This window comes from Saccostrea cucullata, unplaced genomic scaffold (genome assembly GCF_032062105.1).
Source record: "Saccostrea cucullata isolate Sc308-1 unplaced genomic scaffold, CSIRO_AGI_Scuc_v1 ctg127, whole genome shotgun sequence".
Classification (NCBI taxonomy): Eukaryota; Metazoa; Mollusca; class Bivalvia; order Ostreida; family Ostreidae; genus Saccostrea; species Saccostrea cuccullata.
Window position 1 is genome coordinate 947,711 of NW_026940370.1, and position 20,439 is coordinate 968,149.

Genomic DNA, 20,439 nt, shown 5'->3' on the forward strand with positions numbered 1-20,439 from the left:
TTTTTGCTCCATATGATCTTAAGACATACTAATATATGTGAGAATGAAATTTTGCGAGCACATGTCTTGCGTAATTTCACGAAAATGAGGTTCTCGTGAAAAAGTGGCAAATTGTTCGTCCAATTATAAAATGTATATCCATAGTTCTAGGGATCAGGCCCTCGTTGATCAAATGCTAAATATTGTTACATACTTGTAATGAACCATATCTTCATTTCCAAGCTTCTAAGAGAATACAAGAATATAACGATCATCGAGTTCTCACCAAACTATTAAAAATATTAAAAATATTTCTCATACTGTGCCAGAGTTCCAGTTCATGTTGGGGCTAAAGTTGTCATAGCCTGAGAAACTCTCTATACCTAGGTCACCAAATGCATGGTCTTTTACTATATTACCAAACTCTCAATTGCAGCTTTTCTTCTATACACAGTGGCATCTATTAATCAATGTTATCACTAATATCACAAACAAACGAAAATTATTTTCATGTTCTATGGTCGATACAATGACCTTGTCAGCAAATACAATTTATCATTGCGTCAAATGCTGACTGACGTTTTTCATACCAATTGTTAGTCCATTATTTTTACAATGAATTGACGACGGATTTTTTTTCGTTATTTCCTGATCATGACAAGGAACACACGGCGGGTGTGACAGGTCGGCAGGGGATGCTCACTCCTCCATATGCATGGCACCTGATCCCACCTCTGATGTTTCGGGGGTCCGTGTTTGCTCTGCTCTTATTTTGTATTGTTTTATGGAATTTGAGATCGAATACTGTTCGTTATCTATATATCCTTCTTTCATACTAAAAATTTTATTGTAACATGTTAAAACATTGTGTATAACAATAGGAAAAAAGTAATCAAAGAAAACAGAGTTTATAACCTTCACAATAATCTCATCTATCAAATATAAAATCCATAAGCTAAGTTCATTTTAACAATTTCTTTATTTGAATGATTGATTGGTTGTCATAGATACAATTTATTTAAAGATAGGTGCAATTGAATTGAACAAATCTTTTTAAATTATTTAGATAATGACAATAAAAACTACTCCTCATAAAAAAGCTTTTCTCCGGTCCCTCCATGTTCAAGTCGCTGTTAGAGGGAGCTTTCGTTATTTTCAAGGCCAGATAAAGAAGTGAACCTAGGTATACTAGTAATTGAATTGTACGTATCTTCAAATCCTTTATGGATAGGTTTCAATTGAACCTATCTTCAAATCAATTGTACCTAATTTTAAATAGGTTGTACCTATCTTTAAATGAATTGAAGATATGTGTACAATTCAATTTTACCTACATTGTATCTTTAAAAGAATTGAAGATGGGTAATTGAATCATCTTTTTAAAAAAAATTGAAGATAGATATAATTCAATTGAACCTATCTTTAATTGAGTTGAAGAAAGGAGTTATTCCATTAAAGATAGATGTAGTTAATTAGAACCTACGTTTAATTATTTAGACATATCTTTAATTTAATTGTAGCTTTAATTCAGTTATACCCATCTTCCATTCGTTTAGAGATAGGTTTAATTATCTGAAGATCAATATAATTTTTCAAAGATAAATTTAAATAATTGAATATATGTTAATTTGGTGTTCAAAACCAATCTTGCAAATTTAATCAATCTGTTTTCACTATATATAAAGGATCTGACATTTAACTTTATCACACATTTGAAAAATACTTGGATCACACAGCACCCAAGAGCTGTATCTTTTAAATGTTTCTTGTGTCTAGAGATGTAATATTTTTTTACAATACGAGTCAAGAAGCTATGAAAATAAGCAAATACATTATTTTTTCCAAATCTCATTACTATTTCTTACGATGAGCTTTCAACAGGAATTTTAAAAACAAACATATAGTTGCTGATAATAATTGAACTGATTATTTTTTCAGCATAATCACTGAATGCTAACAGTAAACTCAACTAGTGCTAATTGTAATCTGAGGAATTATAAAACAATCTTTACGGACTTGATGCAGTTCCCCAAACGCTCCCCAACTCCCTTTTGGTGCCATATTCCCTGTAAGCTTCATTAAGTAGGACAAAATCTATGCATCTGAGAATTTAACAACACCAAGTTCATTCAAATTTTAGCATTGCACGCGTGCGCATGTGAATGACCATATCATATTGTCTAAACAATCTATATATTTTAATATGCTAAATATTAAAGTATTCAATTCAAAAGTATATTAAAAAAAACGCTTATTGAAGTGTATTTTTGATTTTACAATGTACCCAATTCACGTGCACACACGTGCATACATGAGCATGGTGACCATACCTTCTTGTAGGAGTTCATTACATCAATCTATGTTCTAAATCCCAACCTGTTTTGTTGAAAACCAAGCCAGTTATAGCTGTTTAAAGTTATAGCCAATTAGATTGCAGCGCACCTACAAGCACATGTATGCATGTGCATGGTGACCATACCTTCTTGTAGAAGTTCATTATATATATGTATGCTCCAAATCCCATTCTGTTTGGTTGAAAACCAAAGGAGTTATAGCTGTTAAAAGTTTCAGCCAATCAGATTGCAGTGCACGTACACACACGTGTATGCATGTGCATGGTGACCATACCTTCTTGTAGAAGTCCATTATACATATCTATGTTCCAAATCCCATCCTGTTTGGTTGAAAACCAAGGGAGATATAGCTATTTAAAGTTTCAGCCAATCAGATTGCAGCGCACGTGCATACACGTGTTTTCATAATAATTGCTATATATCAGGTTGTAGGATATCGTAATGCATGGCTATGTTCAAAATTTCAAAGGATTTCGTCAAAAAACAAGAAAGATATTGAGGGTTTAGTTTCAGCCAATCAGAGTAAAGCGCACGTGCATGCGCGTGAGATCTTGCTATTTTGTGTGTGTCATATTGTCTGTGTGTGTGTGTGTATCCTTACATTATGTGTTTCAAAGCATTTGTGTGTGTGTGTGAAAAGTTGTGTGCAGTGTACATTATATTGGTCATTTTGTGTGTTGCACGTGTGTGCTGTTGCAAGCACGTGCGTGCAAAATGACCCTGTGTGTGTGTGCAACTCAACATAACATGCCTACTAACCCTAAAAATGTTTCACCTAAGTCGGATGTACAGTTTACAAGATCACTCGTGGACAAAATTTTCCCAGGAATAATAATAATAATAATAATAATAATAATAAGAAACAGAGTAAAAACAATATGTTCCCCAACTTCGTTTGGGGAACATAATAACAGTGCTGAAAGCTCTGTAATCTGAGGAATTATAAAACAATCTTTACGGACTTGATGCAGCATATGCTCAAAATCATATTTAGAGCAATGAATCTCAATCCGAGATGTACAGGACATAAAATTTGTTGTTGTTTTTTTTCAATCTTTCACCCACCTGATATACTTCCAAATATGTGAAAAAAGTTAAGAACTATGATCAAATAAAGATTAAATATTTCATAAATGTACTCGTATCTTTCAAAGTCTGAAGTAATTAATTTAAAAACTTTACACAACTCACTTTGTAATATTTACAATAGCCAATGTCTTTCCTTATATGGCAATATTAGCAAAACTGACATTCAATTTTCTATGATATGATGTTAATAGTAATCTAACAACCAAGCTCTATGATAAACATGATAATTTTAACTTTTCTATCGTCTACTTCCCTTACTTATGCAACAATATACCTTCATCACCTGCTTACGGAGTTTACACATTTCAATTGATTAGATACACAAGAGCATGCTCTACGTATGAACTATTTCTACAGCGAGGTAAATTACAAACAAGTTGATGAAACAAGAATTTCAGCAGGCTCATTTAAAGCCATCATTTCGTAAGTTCTATTGTCGATACAATGACCTTGTCAGCAAATACAATTTATCATTGAGTCAAATGCTGACTGACGTTTTTCATACTAATTGTTAGTCCATTATTTATACACTGAATTGACTAAGGATTTTCCCGTTATTTTCCGATCATGACAAGGAGCACACGGCGGATGTGACCGGTCAGCAGGGGATGTTCACTCCTCCATGGCACCTGATCCCACCTCTGATGTTTTCGAGTTCCGTGTTTGCTCTGCTCCTATTTTGTATTGTTTTATGGACTTTTGATCTGGAATACTGTTCGTTATCTCCATATGTTTCATAAAGCTAGTCATATGGTCAGAATTTTCTTTGAATAGCAAACCACATCAGACAAAACTGTGACGTCAAATGACGTCATACACGTATATAATAAAACAGAAAAGACTACTGTAAGTCATTTTAATTCCACGGCGTTCAAATTTCACAATTTCTTAAAAAGTACCAATCGCGATGGTTTAAATTTAATGCTGCAAAAACTTTGATTTTAATTTCTATACGCATTTAAAACATTCTTTAAAAAAAAAAAAAAACAATGAAAGCATTCACGATTGGATTAATTTCGCGGGAAAATGACAAATCACGAACATAAAGAAATTATCATCAATCTGCGAAAAAATAGTCCCACCTGTTTTGTTGTGTGTGTGTGTGTGTGTGTGTTTTTTTTTTCTCAACAATAAGTGGAGATACGTAATCCAATATTGTTTGATATTTATGTAAATTATTTATGGTCATGTGGATATTTATACATTTCTGAAAAAAAAGTAAACTGTAGATTGAAACGGTCATGCGGCGGGCTTCTTGACCTTTAAAAAATACAGCCGATGACAGAAATTTGATTTGCTCCGAGATCAAAATTTGAAGCATTTCCAAAAGCATACATCAATTATGCAAGTTTAACCAAACCATTTTAACAACATGTATAATGGATCTACGACCTAACTTTATTACACATTTGAAAAATACATAAATTCACAAAAGTTTGCAATTTCAAAGTACATGTATTCTTTAAATACTGCTTAGGCTTTTAGTTGTTGTTAAGTTGGAGACTGACAACTTACATGATATAATAAGACAAGATAAAAAGAAAGGAAAACTTCTGAAAAATCTCAAACCTATTTCATGGGAGGGGGTGTTCATCTGTCTCTAACGAAGTTGGACGTCATCACCCACTGCATTTTAGAAATTTACTCTTTAAAGGACACCTTAAGTTAAAAATTATTGTTCAATTAAAATATGTATTTGGTTATTAAAAACCCAGTCTTGAAAAAAAATCATGTTTCTAAGATGTGTGGTTTAGCTGAAATTAATTAAAATGCCAAATGCTCGGTGAAAGTAATCTGAGCTCGGCAGTTTCCGCTGTTATCGGCTGCGTGACTTAAAGAATGTGAACAGATGCAGGGACAGCTTCAATGCGGTTATACTACATAGCATGTAAATAAACATGTCCTCTGATACTCACAGTGAAACAAAAAGGGGTAGAAGATGTGTAGCGGGTGGGTGTTCAAGTACACATTTAGATGGAGTGTCCCTGCACTATTTTCCATTTAAAAAGGAACCACATCTTGTACCAAAGTGGACTGCCTTTGTTAGACTTAAGAGGAAATGGCCTGAGGGCCCTACTAGATATTCCAGCCTTTGTGAATTACATTTCGATGACTCTTGTTATCCATTTGAGTATCAATTCAAAAAATCACAAGGAATTCCAGTGAAGCTCAAATTTCTAAATCCTGGGTCAGTACCAACAAAACATCACCCTAGTGTTTTAGGAAAACGTGATTTGAGCTCTATTGAGGCGGATGAGAAATCCAATGAGAGAGAGAAAAAAGAAAGGAAACGGATAAGAGGGGCATTTGTAAAACGAGAAAATTTTAGAGTAAGTAGATTTTACATTTTACAACTTAAACAAAGATGTTATTAGTAAATATTTTTAGAATGTCTGGAAAAGGTTTATACTGGTAGTTTATAACAAAATATTTGAAGATGATATCTTATTGTAGATCATTGCAGAGAAAACAGAAGTACAGAATAAATCTATGCAAGAAGCTGAAGCTAGAAAATCATCAGAAGATTTAAATTGCACAATGACTGACAATGAAAACAATGTAAGCTTGAAAATGAATAGAAATATACCATACCCTTTAAAAAATAATTAATATCTGGACTGAGTATGCATACATGTATATCCTGTTCTACAGTCTTGTATATTGATTTAATTGGGATTTTTAGAAAAGTACAGAAGAATTATCAAAATCAAAAGAAGCCTTCAGTCAGACAAAAAGGTCATGGAATAGAATAGGTAAATCTATCCAAACCAAATCTGAAACATCTACCAAAGGTAAATTTTAAGATGTACATTTCAAGAAATTCAAGAGTTTAAATTAATCTAAATTTTTTTTTTTTTGAAAAAGTTTAAATTGTGTAATGGATGTTTTTTTTTTAATCAGGGACTCAAATAAACATGTATCCTGCCAGAAGAAGTGTTGGTATACAGTGCAATATAAAAGAGAATGCACAACCTATGAATGATCAATTCCTAAGGTACGAGGATGACATGCCACCAGAATCCTCCAACCTTGAAATTTCTTCCGATTTTGAATAGCAAGAACAACCTGAGTGATGATTCCATGGAGTATTCCTCTGAGGAAAATGAGTGAGTTTATAGGTTGTTTTTCATATTTATTTATGCTGGGAAACTCTGCATGATCAACTTTCTTTAAAAACACTTTTTTATTTGCTTGTCAGAAAACCGAATGCAAGAGAAGAAAGAAAATTCACTGTGTTTCAATCCCAGTTGACGAAGTTATTTCATATCTGTTCCAAATGCAAGTCTCCAGTTGTTGGGAAGATAACACAAATAAAAGGATCCCTCATTTCAGTTGAAGTGGAATGGCAAATGGCAAATACTTAATCCGATCATAAAAATTACAAAATTTATGTCCATAGTTTTAGGGATCAGGCCCTTGTTGATAATATATTAAATTGTGTTTATACTATTTATGTACCATAACTTCTTTATTTCCAAACTTATAAGCTTCAAGAATATAATGATAGAGTTCTCACCAAACTATTTTTAAAAAAAATCTTATACTGGGCCAGAGTTCCAGTTCCTGTTGGGGCTTTTAAAATTAGTCAAAGCCTAAGAAATTCCTAATACTACATGTATGCTTAGATCATCAAATGCATGGTCTTATCCTATATGACCAAACTCTCAATTCCAGCTTTTTGTCTATACACAGTGGCATCTATTAATCAATGTTATCACTGATATCACAAAACAAACGAAAAACATTTTCTGAATAAAAATTTTATTGTAACATGTTAAAACATTGTGTATAACAATAGAAAAAAAATTAATCAAAGAATACAAGTTTATAACCTTCACAATAATCTCATCTATAAATATAAAACCCATAAGCTAAGTTCATTGTAACAGTTTCTTTATTTGAATCATTGATTGGTTGTCATAGTGTATGTCCCTTGCCATATTATTTCATGCATTTGAAATGTCAGCATATCTTGGGACTTGGCACTCAGGGACACTGAGAAAAGGTTCTTTTTTAGTATGAATTGCTCTTCTAAATGAGCTCCCTTTCCGGAAAAAAACCCTTCAATACAAGACCAGTACAAGGCCATAATTAAGCTTAAATTTTCAGAGATCTGGAGGCTACCAAGCTCGTCCAGGGTAGTTCTCAGAAAGGGGACAGGTGTCCATGAAACCTGAGTTTTAGACAACCAAAGACAATCCTTAAAGGTTTTCACGTCTTGAATTATTTTTTACATCCTTTCTAGATGATAATGAAGCACACGGTGAGACGATCAGTTTTCGAAAGTTGAAAGTCTAAATTTTGTACAAAGACACAATTAATTTAGGTTCACTTTTTCAGAAATCTCTAAAATTTTAGTGAGGCATTTACCTAACTTGCCTCAATGGTAGTTACGGCCTTGCGGTAGATGAATCATCCATTAATTTTGGCATAGGAAGGAAATGTAGTCATGGGAATGAATCTACTACAAAGAGTTCCACTAGGAAACTAATAAATGGCATTTCAGATGCAGCATCCAAAGTAAGGACATAAGTTTGATATAATTAAAACTTTTAATCAAACAATGAACCTGTCCTACAAACTTGAACCTTTAATACTGATGCAGATTGTGGGGCCTATACATAAACCCATCACTATGTTGTTGAGGTGAGCTTGCAACAGGAAATAATTTTCATAACAAAGCATCAACAATAACAAACTTATAGTTGCTGATAACAAACTTAGCTGATAACTTAACAACCATTTGCAACAAAATCTGCTTTTAAATGGTAAATTGACATTTTCTCAGACTTCAAATCTATGATCATCATCTATAGTTTAAATATTATAAATATGTATCCTCTAAAGTCTGAAGTAATTACTTAAATACTTCAGACTATCTTTAGGATATCTACATTAATAGCCAAATGTTTTTCTTTATATAACAATATAACAAAGCTGACATTTAGTTTGCATTGATATGATGCTAGTAGTTATATGGTCAAACTTACTTGTTCATAGCATCTAGAGGGACTAGACTGTGACATTACAAGATATCATACATGTATATTAACAGAAAAGACAGGTTATTTAATAGGAAATCTTCAAAATTGAGGACATAATGGACTGAATTAAAAATTACAAAAATCATGAAAAAGTGAGTTTAAAAACTATAAAAGTACAAAATGGTAAATTATTCTAAAACTGAGATGATAGGACATGAAAATTACAAGAAGTGCAATGGAATGTACAGTGTAAGTGAAAAAAAAAAACCTTGATTAATTGGGACATTTCATTATTCCTATTTTGATCTACAAATTAGGTACAATAGGATAAAGTAAATTATGATTTGGATGCTTACATTACATCATTTCAGAAAAATAACAGAAAACATGGAATACTTGCATTTTCTCTCTCATCAGTTGGAACTATACTTTCACCTAGTATTGTACACATATACATTCCCAGATTGACTGACTTTTGATTTAAAATTATCTCCATTTCTAGGAGCTGAAATAATCACTTGAACCTGAAATTTTAAAATTGCTGCTATTATAATTCATGTCAAGATTAAAATTTGTGTATTAAAAGATTGATTTTACTTTAATACGTAAAATACCATACCTGTTGCTTGGTTCTAAGAACTGTGATAGTCCGCCCAAAATCTGTTTTTAAATCTAATCCATAACCTAAAGTTTGATTTGCCTGAAATACAGCATTCACATTTCTAATACACTGTAACATGTACAAAATAGCAGAACAAACAATATTAAGATGTTTTAAACATTTTTAAATGCAAGAAAATGTTTAATATCAACATGTGACAGTAATAGGCAATAATTGTCTGATATTCATGAAAATTTCCCCTCTCAAATAAACTGAGTTGCAATATGTAAATACAACAAGTATTTATCGATGTTTCATATCATATGCTGTAGATTCCTTATTTTTCACGAGTACTTATTTTTGCGAACTGACTCTTAAATGTCAAATCGTGGGAATATATATTCACGAATGCGTGATTAATAAACAGAATTTACATGGATTTCAGTACTACAAAAATAAAAGCGATCAATTTCATTTTGCGAGTGATGCTCTTCACGAAATTAGGAGATAATAAAATTCCTCGTGTTTAATTAGGAATAATCTTAAAAAAGATACAATCTTGCATGTAAATAATTTTGGTAAATTCAAATGCACAAACCTCAGTAAACTTTTATACTTACTACTTTTTCCGGACAGGGAGACACATTCCCACAATCTGCTGTAGCACTGTTCTTAGGAAAGCCCCTACCTCCATAGAATACATATACTTTTCCATTTATCCCTGAGTAGAAATGTGTATATCCAATGTAAAACACAATCCTTTAGGCGCATACCAAATAAATTAGGTGACAATATATGCAGAATATAGAAAATCATGCATAAACACCCAATTTTCTTACTTGAGTTGATGAGAATGTCTGGGTTATCATTTCTTATTGGAGCTGATATTAGCAGGTCATCTATTCCATCACCATTGATGTCACTAAACTGAAATCATGTAGAAGTTATTGTTATTTATGTATGAAAGGTAATGTAAATATGTAGAACAACTATCTTGAACAAACAGTGATTCACATACAGTGTATAACTAAAAACTTGAAAAACCAACCTTAACAACACTTCCAAATCTACTAAACATCCTATCCCCTGTAAATTGGGCAACCTCCTGCATGTTGGAGCTTATCAAAAAAACACCTCCACCTTGTGTAAAGCTCTCCGTGGAAGAATAAACCCTCCCCTTCACATTCATTCCAGGTGCCCCTATAGCGAAGATTGAGGATCCATTACCAAATGGATCACCAAGATCACTGCTGTAACCAATCATATCAAATCTACTCTGGCCCGTGAAAGTTAAACTAGGGGTCGTGGATAGACTTGTTATGAAGGAGAAAACATCTAATTTTCCAACACTCTGAATATCAGTTGGCAAGTATTTATCACAACTGAAATGATAAAGATGAAAAGCTGTAAGATGGTATGTTTTAAATGTTTTTTAAATGTTGAAAAGGGAGCAGGGCACTGAGAAAGGAATTACATGTATGTAACACTTGACAGTTAAAACAAATAATGAACAAACCTTGTGCATTTTCTGAAGTAAGGTTGACTGACCATTAACATATTGTTCTTGACGCTTAATCTATGTCCATACCAACTGTAAGACTGTTAAAAATGTTTAAAAATTGAAAGAAGTAACACCTCTAGTATTAAATGCAAAATGCATATTATATAACACAAGTAATCTTCAGTACACTTTTTATTGTAACACACAATTCAGCTGCAGAGATATTTAAAGAAAAATTAAAACAATTAAAGTTTGACTTAATTTAAAATCTGAAATTTATTCAAATAAGCTTTTCATAGAAGATATCCTGACCAATTAAGAGAAATATTGATGACATTTTTTTTTAATTCGAAATGTGATTAAACTTTAATCATTTGATATATCACATATTTATTGTCATCAGATATTGCATCTCTTATCTGATGACTGTCTGTAGAAAGTCCTACTTACAGAGATCTGGCTACTAGTATTTTTTAAAATGCAAGACCCAAAATAATGTTATCTGCAGTGGTCTTCATTGCAGCAAATGTTAGGAACATAAAGTCAATCATATTTACCTGATTACCAAATAAGATCCAGTTCTCTGTTAATTTTTCTGCTGGAATAACCATTCCTGAAACTATTAAAGATTGAATGTAACAGAATCTAGCCTTACAAATAAAGTCTTGAAATGCAGAGACTAGAGAAAAGAAAATATGTTTTTCCCATAAATTTATAAAGTGGAGATATTGACAAAAACACTAGTGACCCACAAGTGCTCTTACTGAGACTTTTAGATGAGAGTAAAGCTGTCACCATTCCATTCTGAGTCAGATTTTTAACACTGGCAAATGGTGACCCTATCAAGAGGTCATTTTTTCCATCATTGTTAATGTCTACTGAGGTCAAGGAGGCTCCAAGGTTACAAAATTGAAGCTGAAATTGGAAACTCATTGGTGTTATATTTAAATCAGTTAATAATTACATTGCATTGATGCATGCACCTGCATTATGCTTATCTAATCTGTACCTGACAGGTTATGACCAGATCTGGCTTGACCTTCCATGACCTTTGACCTCCTGATCCAAAGTACACATATACAGCACCCTTAAACATAATTAAGTATTTCTCAGTTAGTGGATTCACTTATTTTTCATAATTCTTGCATTTTTATCACAGATTTTTTATTTCAAAATTATTTCCACATACGACTAATACTCACATTATAATCCAGCAGACCCTTGTAGCTTAGGGAGCTAGCAGAAATAGCTACATCTACATTACCATCTAGATTTACATCTAGGGCAGCTACAGCATAACCAAATCTGGAGTATTCCTTATAAATAAAAAATGCACTACTAATTTTCAAGAAAGTTAAGTTGTTTTTTTTTTTTTGAATTTGAATTTCAAAGAATTTCAAAGAAAATGAAACAGGCATGGTTTGGGTTTTATTCAGTTTTATTGCATAAATTACCTTTGTTTTGCTCACCATCAAATGGGTAATATTTGAAATGTACAGAAAAGCAATAAAAAGAATTATCTTTCAAGTTTGAAAGGTGTTCTGGAGAGATGTCCATGATTTGAATTCTTGAGCTAAACTTATTAAGACATGTAATTCAAAATTCTGAATTGTAGTATGCAAGTATAAATGTACATATCTTTTTTCAAACAGTTCTCCAAAATCTAAAGGATCTTAGAATCAATATATGATGTTACGTTTCTTACCCCTGGATTTCCTTTCAATACTGAGGTGTTCTTGTTCAATGAGGTGAAATTATCTAGGTCAACAAAAGAGCTTCCACTCACTTGCAATCCTGCATCTCCACCTAAATGATAGTAAGCACATATGTGTACATTTTACATTCAATGATTTATATGCAATCTTTGTTTTTTTAAAATAATAACCAAACAAACTTAGAGGTACTGTGAGCAATGAGCTCACTAAATGATACCCCCCGCCTCCCATAATGTCCATGTTTTGCTATATATTGTTTTACGGTAATGTGTAAAGAGGAATAACTCGTCGTATCAAATGTTATTCAGAAGCTGGCATATGTGATGTCATAGGTAAGAATATAATGGCAATGTCCATGTTTTGCTATGGAAAACCTAAAATATGTGTCGAATAAAAAAGTAAAATAGGAGGTGCACAATGGCAATATGTAATAAAGATTCTGTGAAAGTTTCATTAAATTTCACTCAGTAGTATAAGAGGAGTTGCAGTTAAGAGATGGGTACCCCAAAGCGTAACAGACGGACGGACATAATGATTACTATATACCCTCCCACTTTTCAAGGGACGTTGGTAATACTGGGGGGGGAATCGCAAGAAAATCATAGCAGACTCATATCCGAGAAACAAACCACATTAGGATCACACTTCCTTAGTTGCCATATCTATGAGTTTTATATAATCCATTTAATAGATCATGTCTAAATCATACTTCAAAATTAGGAATATAAGTGTTTGATATGATTTTTATGTGATTTTGGCATGATTTGTTAAAAAAGATTAGAGGAAAAATCGTTTATATCATTGTGAATCCGGGATCCCAGTCTTTCTAGCTTGTTGCCATGTTGATAACTAGCTGTGACGTCAACAACCCACACCTAGACTGTCTCAGAAAAATATACCACTGGCAAAAAACATTGGTACCAGTGGCATGCCAAAAAAAACAAAAACAAATAGAATGTGTAATGTATAGAATGTGAACGCACCCAATGATTACTATATACCCTCCCACTACCCCAACTCCCTCCAAAAAAAAAAATAGAATGTGTAATGTGTACCGGTATGTATGCATCACGATACATTGTATTCATCATGATTTGACAATCAGCAAACTGTTTTTCATACTCTTTCTAAACCTGTATGCAAAACAAGAATCTTTATATTTCCATTTCCATTAATACATGTAGCATCATTTAAAAAATATATTTCAGCATTTGAGGAAAATGACAATCTTTCACCAATTAGAAGCTTCATAGAAGATACTGCAAAAAAGAAGGCTGAGTGGAACGAAGGAAATAACTCTAATACATTGTAATTATCTTATTTGATGTAATCTTGAAGCATGTATTAGATCTATACTATAAAAGCAAAACTTTTGCATATGTCTATTAAAATGTTGTTCCCATTACTCACTGTATAGAATGTAGACCCTGCCCCTCTGGGGTTCATTACTGGTGCTGTGTCCAGGGGAGCCTATCACTAAATCTTCATTGCCATCATCGTCCAAGTCCTTAGACACCACTGACCTGTCAATCAATAACCATGCCCCAGGATCATGAAACAGACTTCGACTTAAGTCAAATTATTAATCGCCTGTAAAATGTTTATTAATTATTGAATGAATCTCTAATTTTGCAGATAACAAATATTAAAAAAAATGTTTTAATTTTTGTCTACTTGACTTAATCAAAATTCTAGTACAACATGAATATTTTGACTTAAGTTTAAGATGTTTCATGATCCTGGGGCCATGTCTCGAATTCTACACCGACAAAAATTATTTACTTTGAGACATTATCTCATGTTGTTTCCTAAGACTGTTACCTTATTAAATGGATATGTATGGAACTGCATGATTTTGTCATATTATCTAAAAAAGAAATTTTTTTAAACATTCGTGCTATTGACAAATTTCTATTTATGCTCACCATCCTAACTGTGAGTAACTTCTAGAACTTCTAAAATCAATGGTAAAATTTGGCTGACTTCTGTGCATTGGCTCTGCTTCCTTGGAATACTTGCTTTGTAAGTACATTCTTTTCTTCTGTTTTTCAATCAATCTTAACTAAGAAATATTTATAATCATGGATATAAAAATATTGGCAATTAAAATGAAAATATGGACAGTACTTTCAAACATTATCATTTATTGAAATTAAAGTCTACAGAATATGTTTTTTATGCTGAGGAAACATTAAAGCATATGAACTAGAGTTTTACTATTGACCTTCAGTTTTTCTGTCATCTGAACTTTGACCCCCCTGAGGTAGGGTGTTATAAGTAGATCATCCAGAGTAAGACCAAACAGTTTGGGTTTCTGATAGTATGGCTTCCTTAGCTTTGGTAATCTGTGTGGACGACGGTCTGCTCCTTTGGTACAGTTGATGAACACAGTGCTGTGTGGCACAGAACAAGCCCTGTTAAGTAAATATAATCATAAACCATACAATATAGCCACATGTTATTAGTTATAAAGATAAAAAAAGAAATAGGAAAAGCATATTGCATACACAGTCCAGAGTACTATTTCAATCTCCTGAACATCTTCTGCCATATACAACTGTACCGGTACATGGTTTCATGATTGAGCAATAAAAATATATATGAAATTGAATGAAATGTAATGTTTTATTTAACATGATGTAGCACATTATTTGTTACAAATTATTTTTATAGTATTTTTAATTATTGCATTCTCAATTAGAGACTCACTGCTACACGTGATATTTTAATGAGGTTCCATTGAAGATATCAAACGTATAACATTCTTGTGTGAATTTGACATTTCAATAAACAGTTTACTGACCCTAGATGTGTATTACATGTACAATGTACCCTGGTCTGATTTTCACATTTCATCATCCCTATTTCAGAAAGAAACAAGATGTGTTTGTGAAACACTATGCGCCCGGCGTCAACAAAGTTCGAAAAAGCTATTTTTAGTATATAGGTCACAGTCAAGGTCACAAGGTCATTGACCTTGGTGTTGTTTGTAAGAACTTAATTAGTGGGGTATGCATACTAAATATGAAGTCCCTATCTCCTATGGTTCAAAAGTTATGGCAAAAAGTGGAAAAAGCTATTTTTAGCATATAGGTCACAGTCAAGGTCACATGGTCATTGACCTTGGTGTTGTTTGAAAGAACTTTATTAGTGGAGTATGCATACTAAATATGAAGTCCCTATCTCCTATGGTTCAAAAGTTATGGCAAAAAGTGGAAAAAGCTATTTTTAGCATATAGGTCACAGTCAAGGTCACATGGTCATTGACCTTGGTGTTGTTTGAAAGAACTTTATTAGTGGAGTATGCATACTAAATATGAAGTCCCTATCTCCTATGGTTCAAAAGTTATGGCAAAAAGTGGAAAAAGCTATTTTTAGCATATAGGTCACAGTCAAGGTCACATGGTCATTGACCTTGGTGTTGTTTGAAAGAACTTTATTAGTGGAGTATGCATACTAAATATGAAGTCCCTATCTCCTATGGTTCAAAAGTTATGGCAAAAAGTGGAAAAAGCTATTTTTAGCATAAACCGTAGGTCACAGTCAAGGTCACAAGGTCATTGACCTTGATGTCATTTGAAGGAACTTTATTAGTGGAGTACGCATACTAAATATGAAGTCTCTATCTCTTACGGTTCAAAAGTTTTGGCGAAGGTTAAAGTTGACAACAGACAAACAAATAAACAGACAAACAGACAAACAGATAAACAGACAAACAGACAAACAGACAGGACAAAAACAATATGCGCCCCAAAAAAATTCGGGCGCATAAAAACTTACTGTGTTCCATTTTCAATCATAGTAATTGCATCATTCCACTTTCTTGTGGTTAAGCTGGCCATATCAGTTAGTCCTCCTTCAAAATACTCCATTTCATTATCTATTAGAAAGTTGCTGTCATTGGCTATAGTGAGAAAAGCCTAGAATTAGAAGCAGGAAAAAGAACAAAATATTTAAGTATTGGAGACTCAGAGAGCACTGTCACTAACACTATTTCACACAGATAACCTTTACAATAACTTATTGTAATAAAAGAAAATCTCCTCACCTCTGCTCCAAGCAAGAGTTCAGCTACCCTGTAAAATTGAACAAGATAACACTTAATTAGCAATGTCCATTGTCTGTCATGAGAAACAGGTCCGATGTTGTAGGGTTAAAACACTCACTGCTCTGTTTTTAAAAATCTTCTTACAGTAAAAAAAACTTACCCAGCAAGCAACATCTGTGAAGAGCAAAGTTCTATGGTGTTTTTGTCAATTCTTGTTTTTCCATAGAAATCCTGATATATGTGATACAGGTCATCCACAGGAACATACCTAAAATACAAAGGTAATACTCAGATCATAGAGCAAAGTTGGCATCATAGAGTAAAACAAGATCTCGAGCACAAAACTGTAGTTGAATTTGTACATGAAAAATTATGAAATTACCAGTGCTTTCCAGGATAAATGTTGTCATCCTTAGACAGCATGCCATATACATTCCAAACATCACCACCTACAAATCAGTAAAATTCTAAAGGAAAATCATGCTTAGTACATCTATATGGTTATATGTACGAGGGTTGTCCCGTAAAATCGTAGACAAAGCGTTTTTCTCGAAAAGTAATGGGCGCACTAAGCTGAAAATTTCAGTAAATGTTTATTTATCATATTTAAGTGCATGATAATTTTTTTGATAAAATATAGGCAAAAATAAAGATTTTATTATGCTTGAATGTGCACGAGGTATTGTCCTACTGTGCACGGTCAAAAAACCAAGGTTTTATTAAAGAATACACAAGTTGAATTCAAAATAAAAGTTTTAAATGCGTAAGATTTGGATTAAAATTATACTAATTCAATTCCACAATCAATTTTGTAGTCTTTGTAAAAATTTTATGGCATTTGCTTAATTTTTGGCAGTTTCTCAAGTATTTGAAATAGGAAAGTGGTAAACACAACACACAAAAATGGCGACGTTTTATGACGTTACGGCGCACCGGAGAACAGTTCAGTTTTATTTCGATGTTGAAATGACACCTTTAGAGACTTGAAATGACCATAGAAGAAAAAAGATTATGAAAATATCGCCATACCTTAAGTATACAAATGAAATAGGAGTTTTCTTAGCGAAGTTTTTTTTTATCGAGTCCTTGGGGAGTACAACACTTACGGACAAACTCCTAATGCAATAGCAAAAGACGCTGTCTCAGTAGACCGCCGATATGAGATTTTCTATTAGTTGAATGATGGTGAGAATGTTGTCCGTAACTTACTAATAAATCTTCAGAAGATCGCATGAGGGTGCCAATTGGTTCTTCGGCTGTTTATGGAATGTGTATCAATGAAATTCCTAAATTAAAGTCGGACTCATCAAACTTCCTTTTCAGAAAAGATAAAACGTGACGCTGTTTTAGACATTTTGACGTTATAATCCATGCGCCGTAAGGTGATACAATACATGGCATAAAATCTCATAATTTGTTTATTTATGCATATATTTATCTGAAATTTGCTGTGTATATTACTAAAATATGTATAATGTACTAAATAATAGTGAAAATTTCAGAACGCAGTGATGTTTATTTTTCACACTAGACAACTTGTCCACGATTTTACGGGACAACCCTCGTATATCTCACTTGGATTACTTTTGTATTGATAATATTAAAAGTAAAATCACAAAATCATGCTTAGTACATCTATATCTCACTTGGATTACTTTTGTATTGATAATATTAAAAGTAAGATCACATAATCAGAAGAGTTCCAAATTGCTAAGTACATGTACTGTGAAATGAATAATTTTCGGGGGGGGGTTAATTTTTGCTGTTTTCAAGGAATGAAGAGCCCCAAAAAATTATGACCACCAATAAATGTATCGACTTTCATATGCATTACTGCTACACTTTTTCCATGAAATCAAATCCCCACAAACCAACATTTTTTCATAATCTGACTCAACAAAAATATGTGATTTAACAGTATGTATAAGCATGGTTAAAATACTACTATGCCAGCAGAATTTTTACTGTGTATGGTTGAGTTTCTATGAGAGAACATATATCCTAGAATGAAAGTAGCATATGGTTGCATCAATAAATCTAGAAACAGCATCAAAGATATCTGCAAAATAAAATTATAACATTGCCTCATAATAATAGAATTGTTTAATAGCATCTTTCCTCTTACCAAAGTCACCAACTGGATGAGCCTTTGGGTATGAACCATGAAAATTCATCTACAAATAAAAATTTGTCAATGTTTACATGTAGCTTTCTCATGTATAGATATATACATGAAAATCAGAAAAAAAAACATTTATTACTTCAGAAGCAATGGTTATCTAAAATGAACCATTTTAATAGCCCCATCCAGTCTCTATGCTGACAGTTAACAAATGAACCCTACATCTTCCATCTGTTTTAGCTACATGTAGCAATACAGTATTTCATTTACTTTTCATATCACTATTGCCTAATTAGATTTTAATAATTAGCAAGCTTTATTCTGAAGACCCATGGTGCCCAAGTAATACAGGGCATGGTTAATTGTGAGCCATATTGCACATGCAACAAATGACCCAACTAACCTATGAAAAATTGAAAGATGGGTCATTTGTTCCTAAGCATGGAGCAGGTTTAAGCGGCTTAATTTGACTGGACTAAATCAAGTACACTTGTCTAAATGTCTTGTGAAATGCATCAGGAAAGTCCTAATGGATTTGAAATAATTATATACTCATAAGTGCATGTACATCCAGGTGAATTTATTTTACAATACTTACATATCCCATGGTATGAAGAAAACCTTGCTCAATATACATGCTGTGCCAAGTGATATCAGCTACTTGGTGAGACATGAAAGCCATCATAAAGACAAATAACTTTTCTGTTGCCTGAAAAACACCATATCACATTATTCTCTACTATACAAGTTCTGTGATTTTTATTTTGTGTGTGTAAAAGGGGGGGGGCCAATTTATACTTACCACATCCCATGGTTTGGGCTGCTTATTGATGTAGTTAATAGTTGTATTCAGGAATTCCCCCCAGTGGGTGTCTTCTGACACATCATGATATGAACCTGATGTAAATCAATATATATTGACAGAGTATTAGAGTGTAATTTATGAAAAATGTTAGAAAATAAGACAAAATACCATGTTGGCTACCTCTGAAACAAATGTCGTCATAAAAAGAATCTGGATAAGGGGCACCTGCATAAAATGCATCTTGGTGAATATCCAAAAGCTGTGGAGGAAAAAAAAACCAAGTATATAATGTTTCGTAATTGTGAATAATACTCTTTTAATCTCTAAAGATGAAAAAGTCCATTATTTCATTTTATATATCAGACATTTTTACAATGAAGCAGAAATCTTATAACTGACTTGTGTTACCAAAGATAACATAAACAAAAGTGTATGTAATAAATTATGATTTGTCAAACCTTTCTGTACTGAGAACCTTCTTGAAAGCTGTATTTTGCTCTTTCCGCTGAAATTGAAACCAAGATCACATTTAATATAGTAAAAATGTGTGTTAAATTAAAGACATAAATTAAACATATTTGTGAACTGAAGAAATAATCTACAATATTTTTGTTAAAATCTGCTTTTATAAATGGCTAAATCATTCTATTTTGAATAGCTTCATAAAGCTACAGAGCTAAATCTAGTGCAAAAATCTAACGTTTTCCAGGCTTCTTCCACGATTTTGATATTTAACACGCCAGGAAAACGTCATTTATTTCGCATTAAGCTAAAGCTATCTGTAAACATGTAGCTAAATCAAAAGGATGTGCTGGGCCTGTTCAAATTCAAGTGATCATGTGACCAGATGTTTGCTCTATGACATATAGTTTTGCATATATCAACGCTGTATGTTTCCCAAGGGACCTATATATACTAACATACAGGTCCCTGGTTTCCCTTAGGGGTTTACTGTGGAATGTAAGAATAAATAAAAGCCTGTATAACTTTTCACTTAATTATTTACATTCCCGGATTAGGGGAGCAGGCCCCTGTCACATGATCACAAGGATTTTAGAGAGCTGTTTGCAAAATAAAAAAGAAACTTTATGAGAAATGGAATACCTATAATAGTGTGTGTTACTCCTCCACATCCAAAAGAAACTTTGGTTTTCACAGACAATAAAACGGCAAAACATAAAACAAAATACATTTGAGATGAAGGAACCAAAACAAACCAATCTGACAAAATGAAACTAAA

General features: G+C 32.7%; 2 protein-coding genes across 2 annotated transcripts; one reads left to right on the plus strand and one right to left on the minus strand.

Annotated features, from left to right (window-relative positions):
- The first annotated feature begins 5,142 nt into the window (after nt 1-5,142).
- LOC134255235 (uncharacterized) lies at nt 5,143-6,478 on the plus strand. Its single transcript, XM_062737747.1, has 4 exons — nt 5,143-5,752; nt 5,877-5,981; nt 6,106-6,214; nt 6,324-6,478. Exons 1-4 carry the CDS (start codon nt 5,321-5,323, stop codon nt 6,476-6,478), a joined length of 801 nt encoding a protein of 266 aa, XP_062593731.1. The 5' UTR covers nt 5,143-5,320.
- Nucleotides 6,479-7,167: 689 nt separating this feature from the next.
- On the minus strand, nt 7,168-20,439 carry LOC134255209 (phosphatidylinositol-glycan-specific phospholipase D-like). The gene is made up of 24 exons (XM_062737718.1): nt 20,304-20,439; nt 19,658-19,704; nt 19,380-19,458; nt 19,197-19,291; nt 18,993-19,103; nt 18,398-18,446; nt 16,655-16,721; nt 16,433-16,540; nt 16,273-16,300; nt 16,005-16,144; nt 14,449-14,638; nt 14,150-14,286; nt 13,635-13,747; nt 12,215-12,315; nt 11,712-11,825; nt 11,519-11,596; nt 11,274-11,424; nt 11,067-11,128; nt 10,525-10,607; nt 10,057-10,390; nt 9,848-9,935; nt 9,629-9,729; nt 9,027-9,107; nt 7,168-8,931 (listed from the first exon to the last, which is right to left on the minus strand). Exons 1-24 carry the CDS (start codon nt 20,389-20,391, stop codon nt 8,839-8,841), a joined length of 2,538 nt encoding a protein of 845 aa, XP_062593702.1. The 5' UTR covers nt 20,392-20,439; the 3' UTR covers nt 7,168-8,838.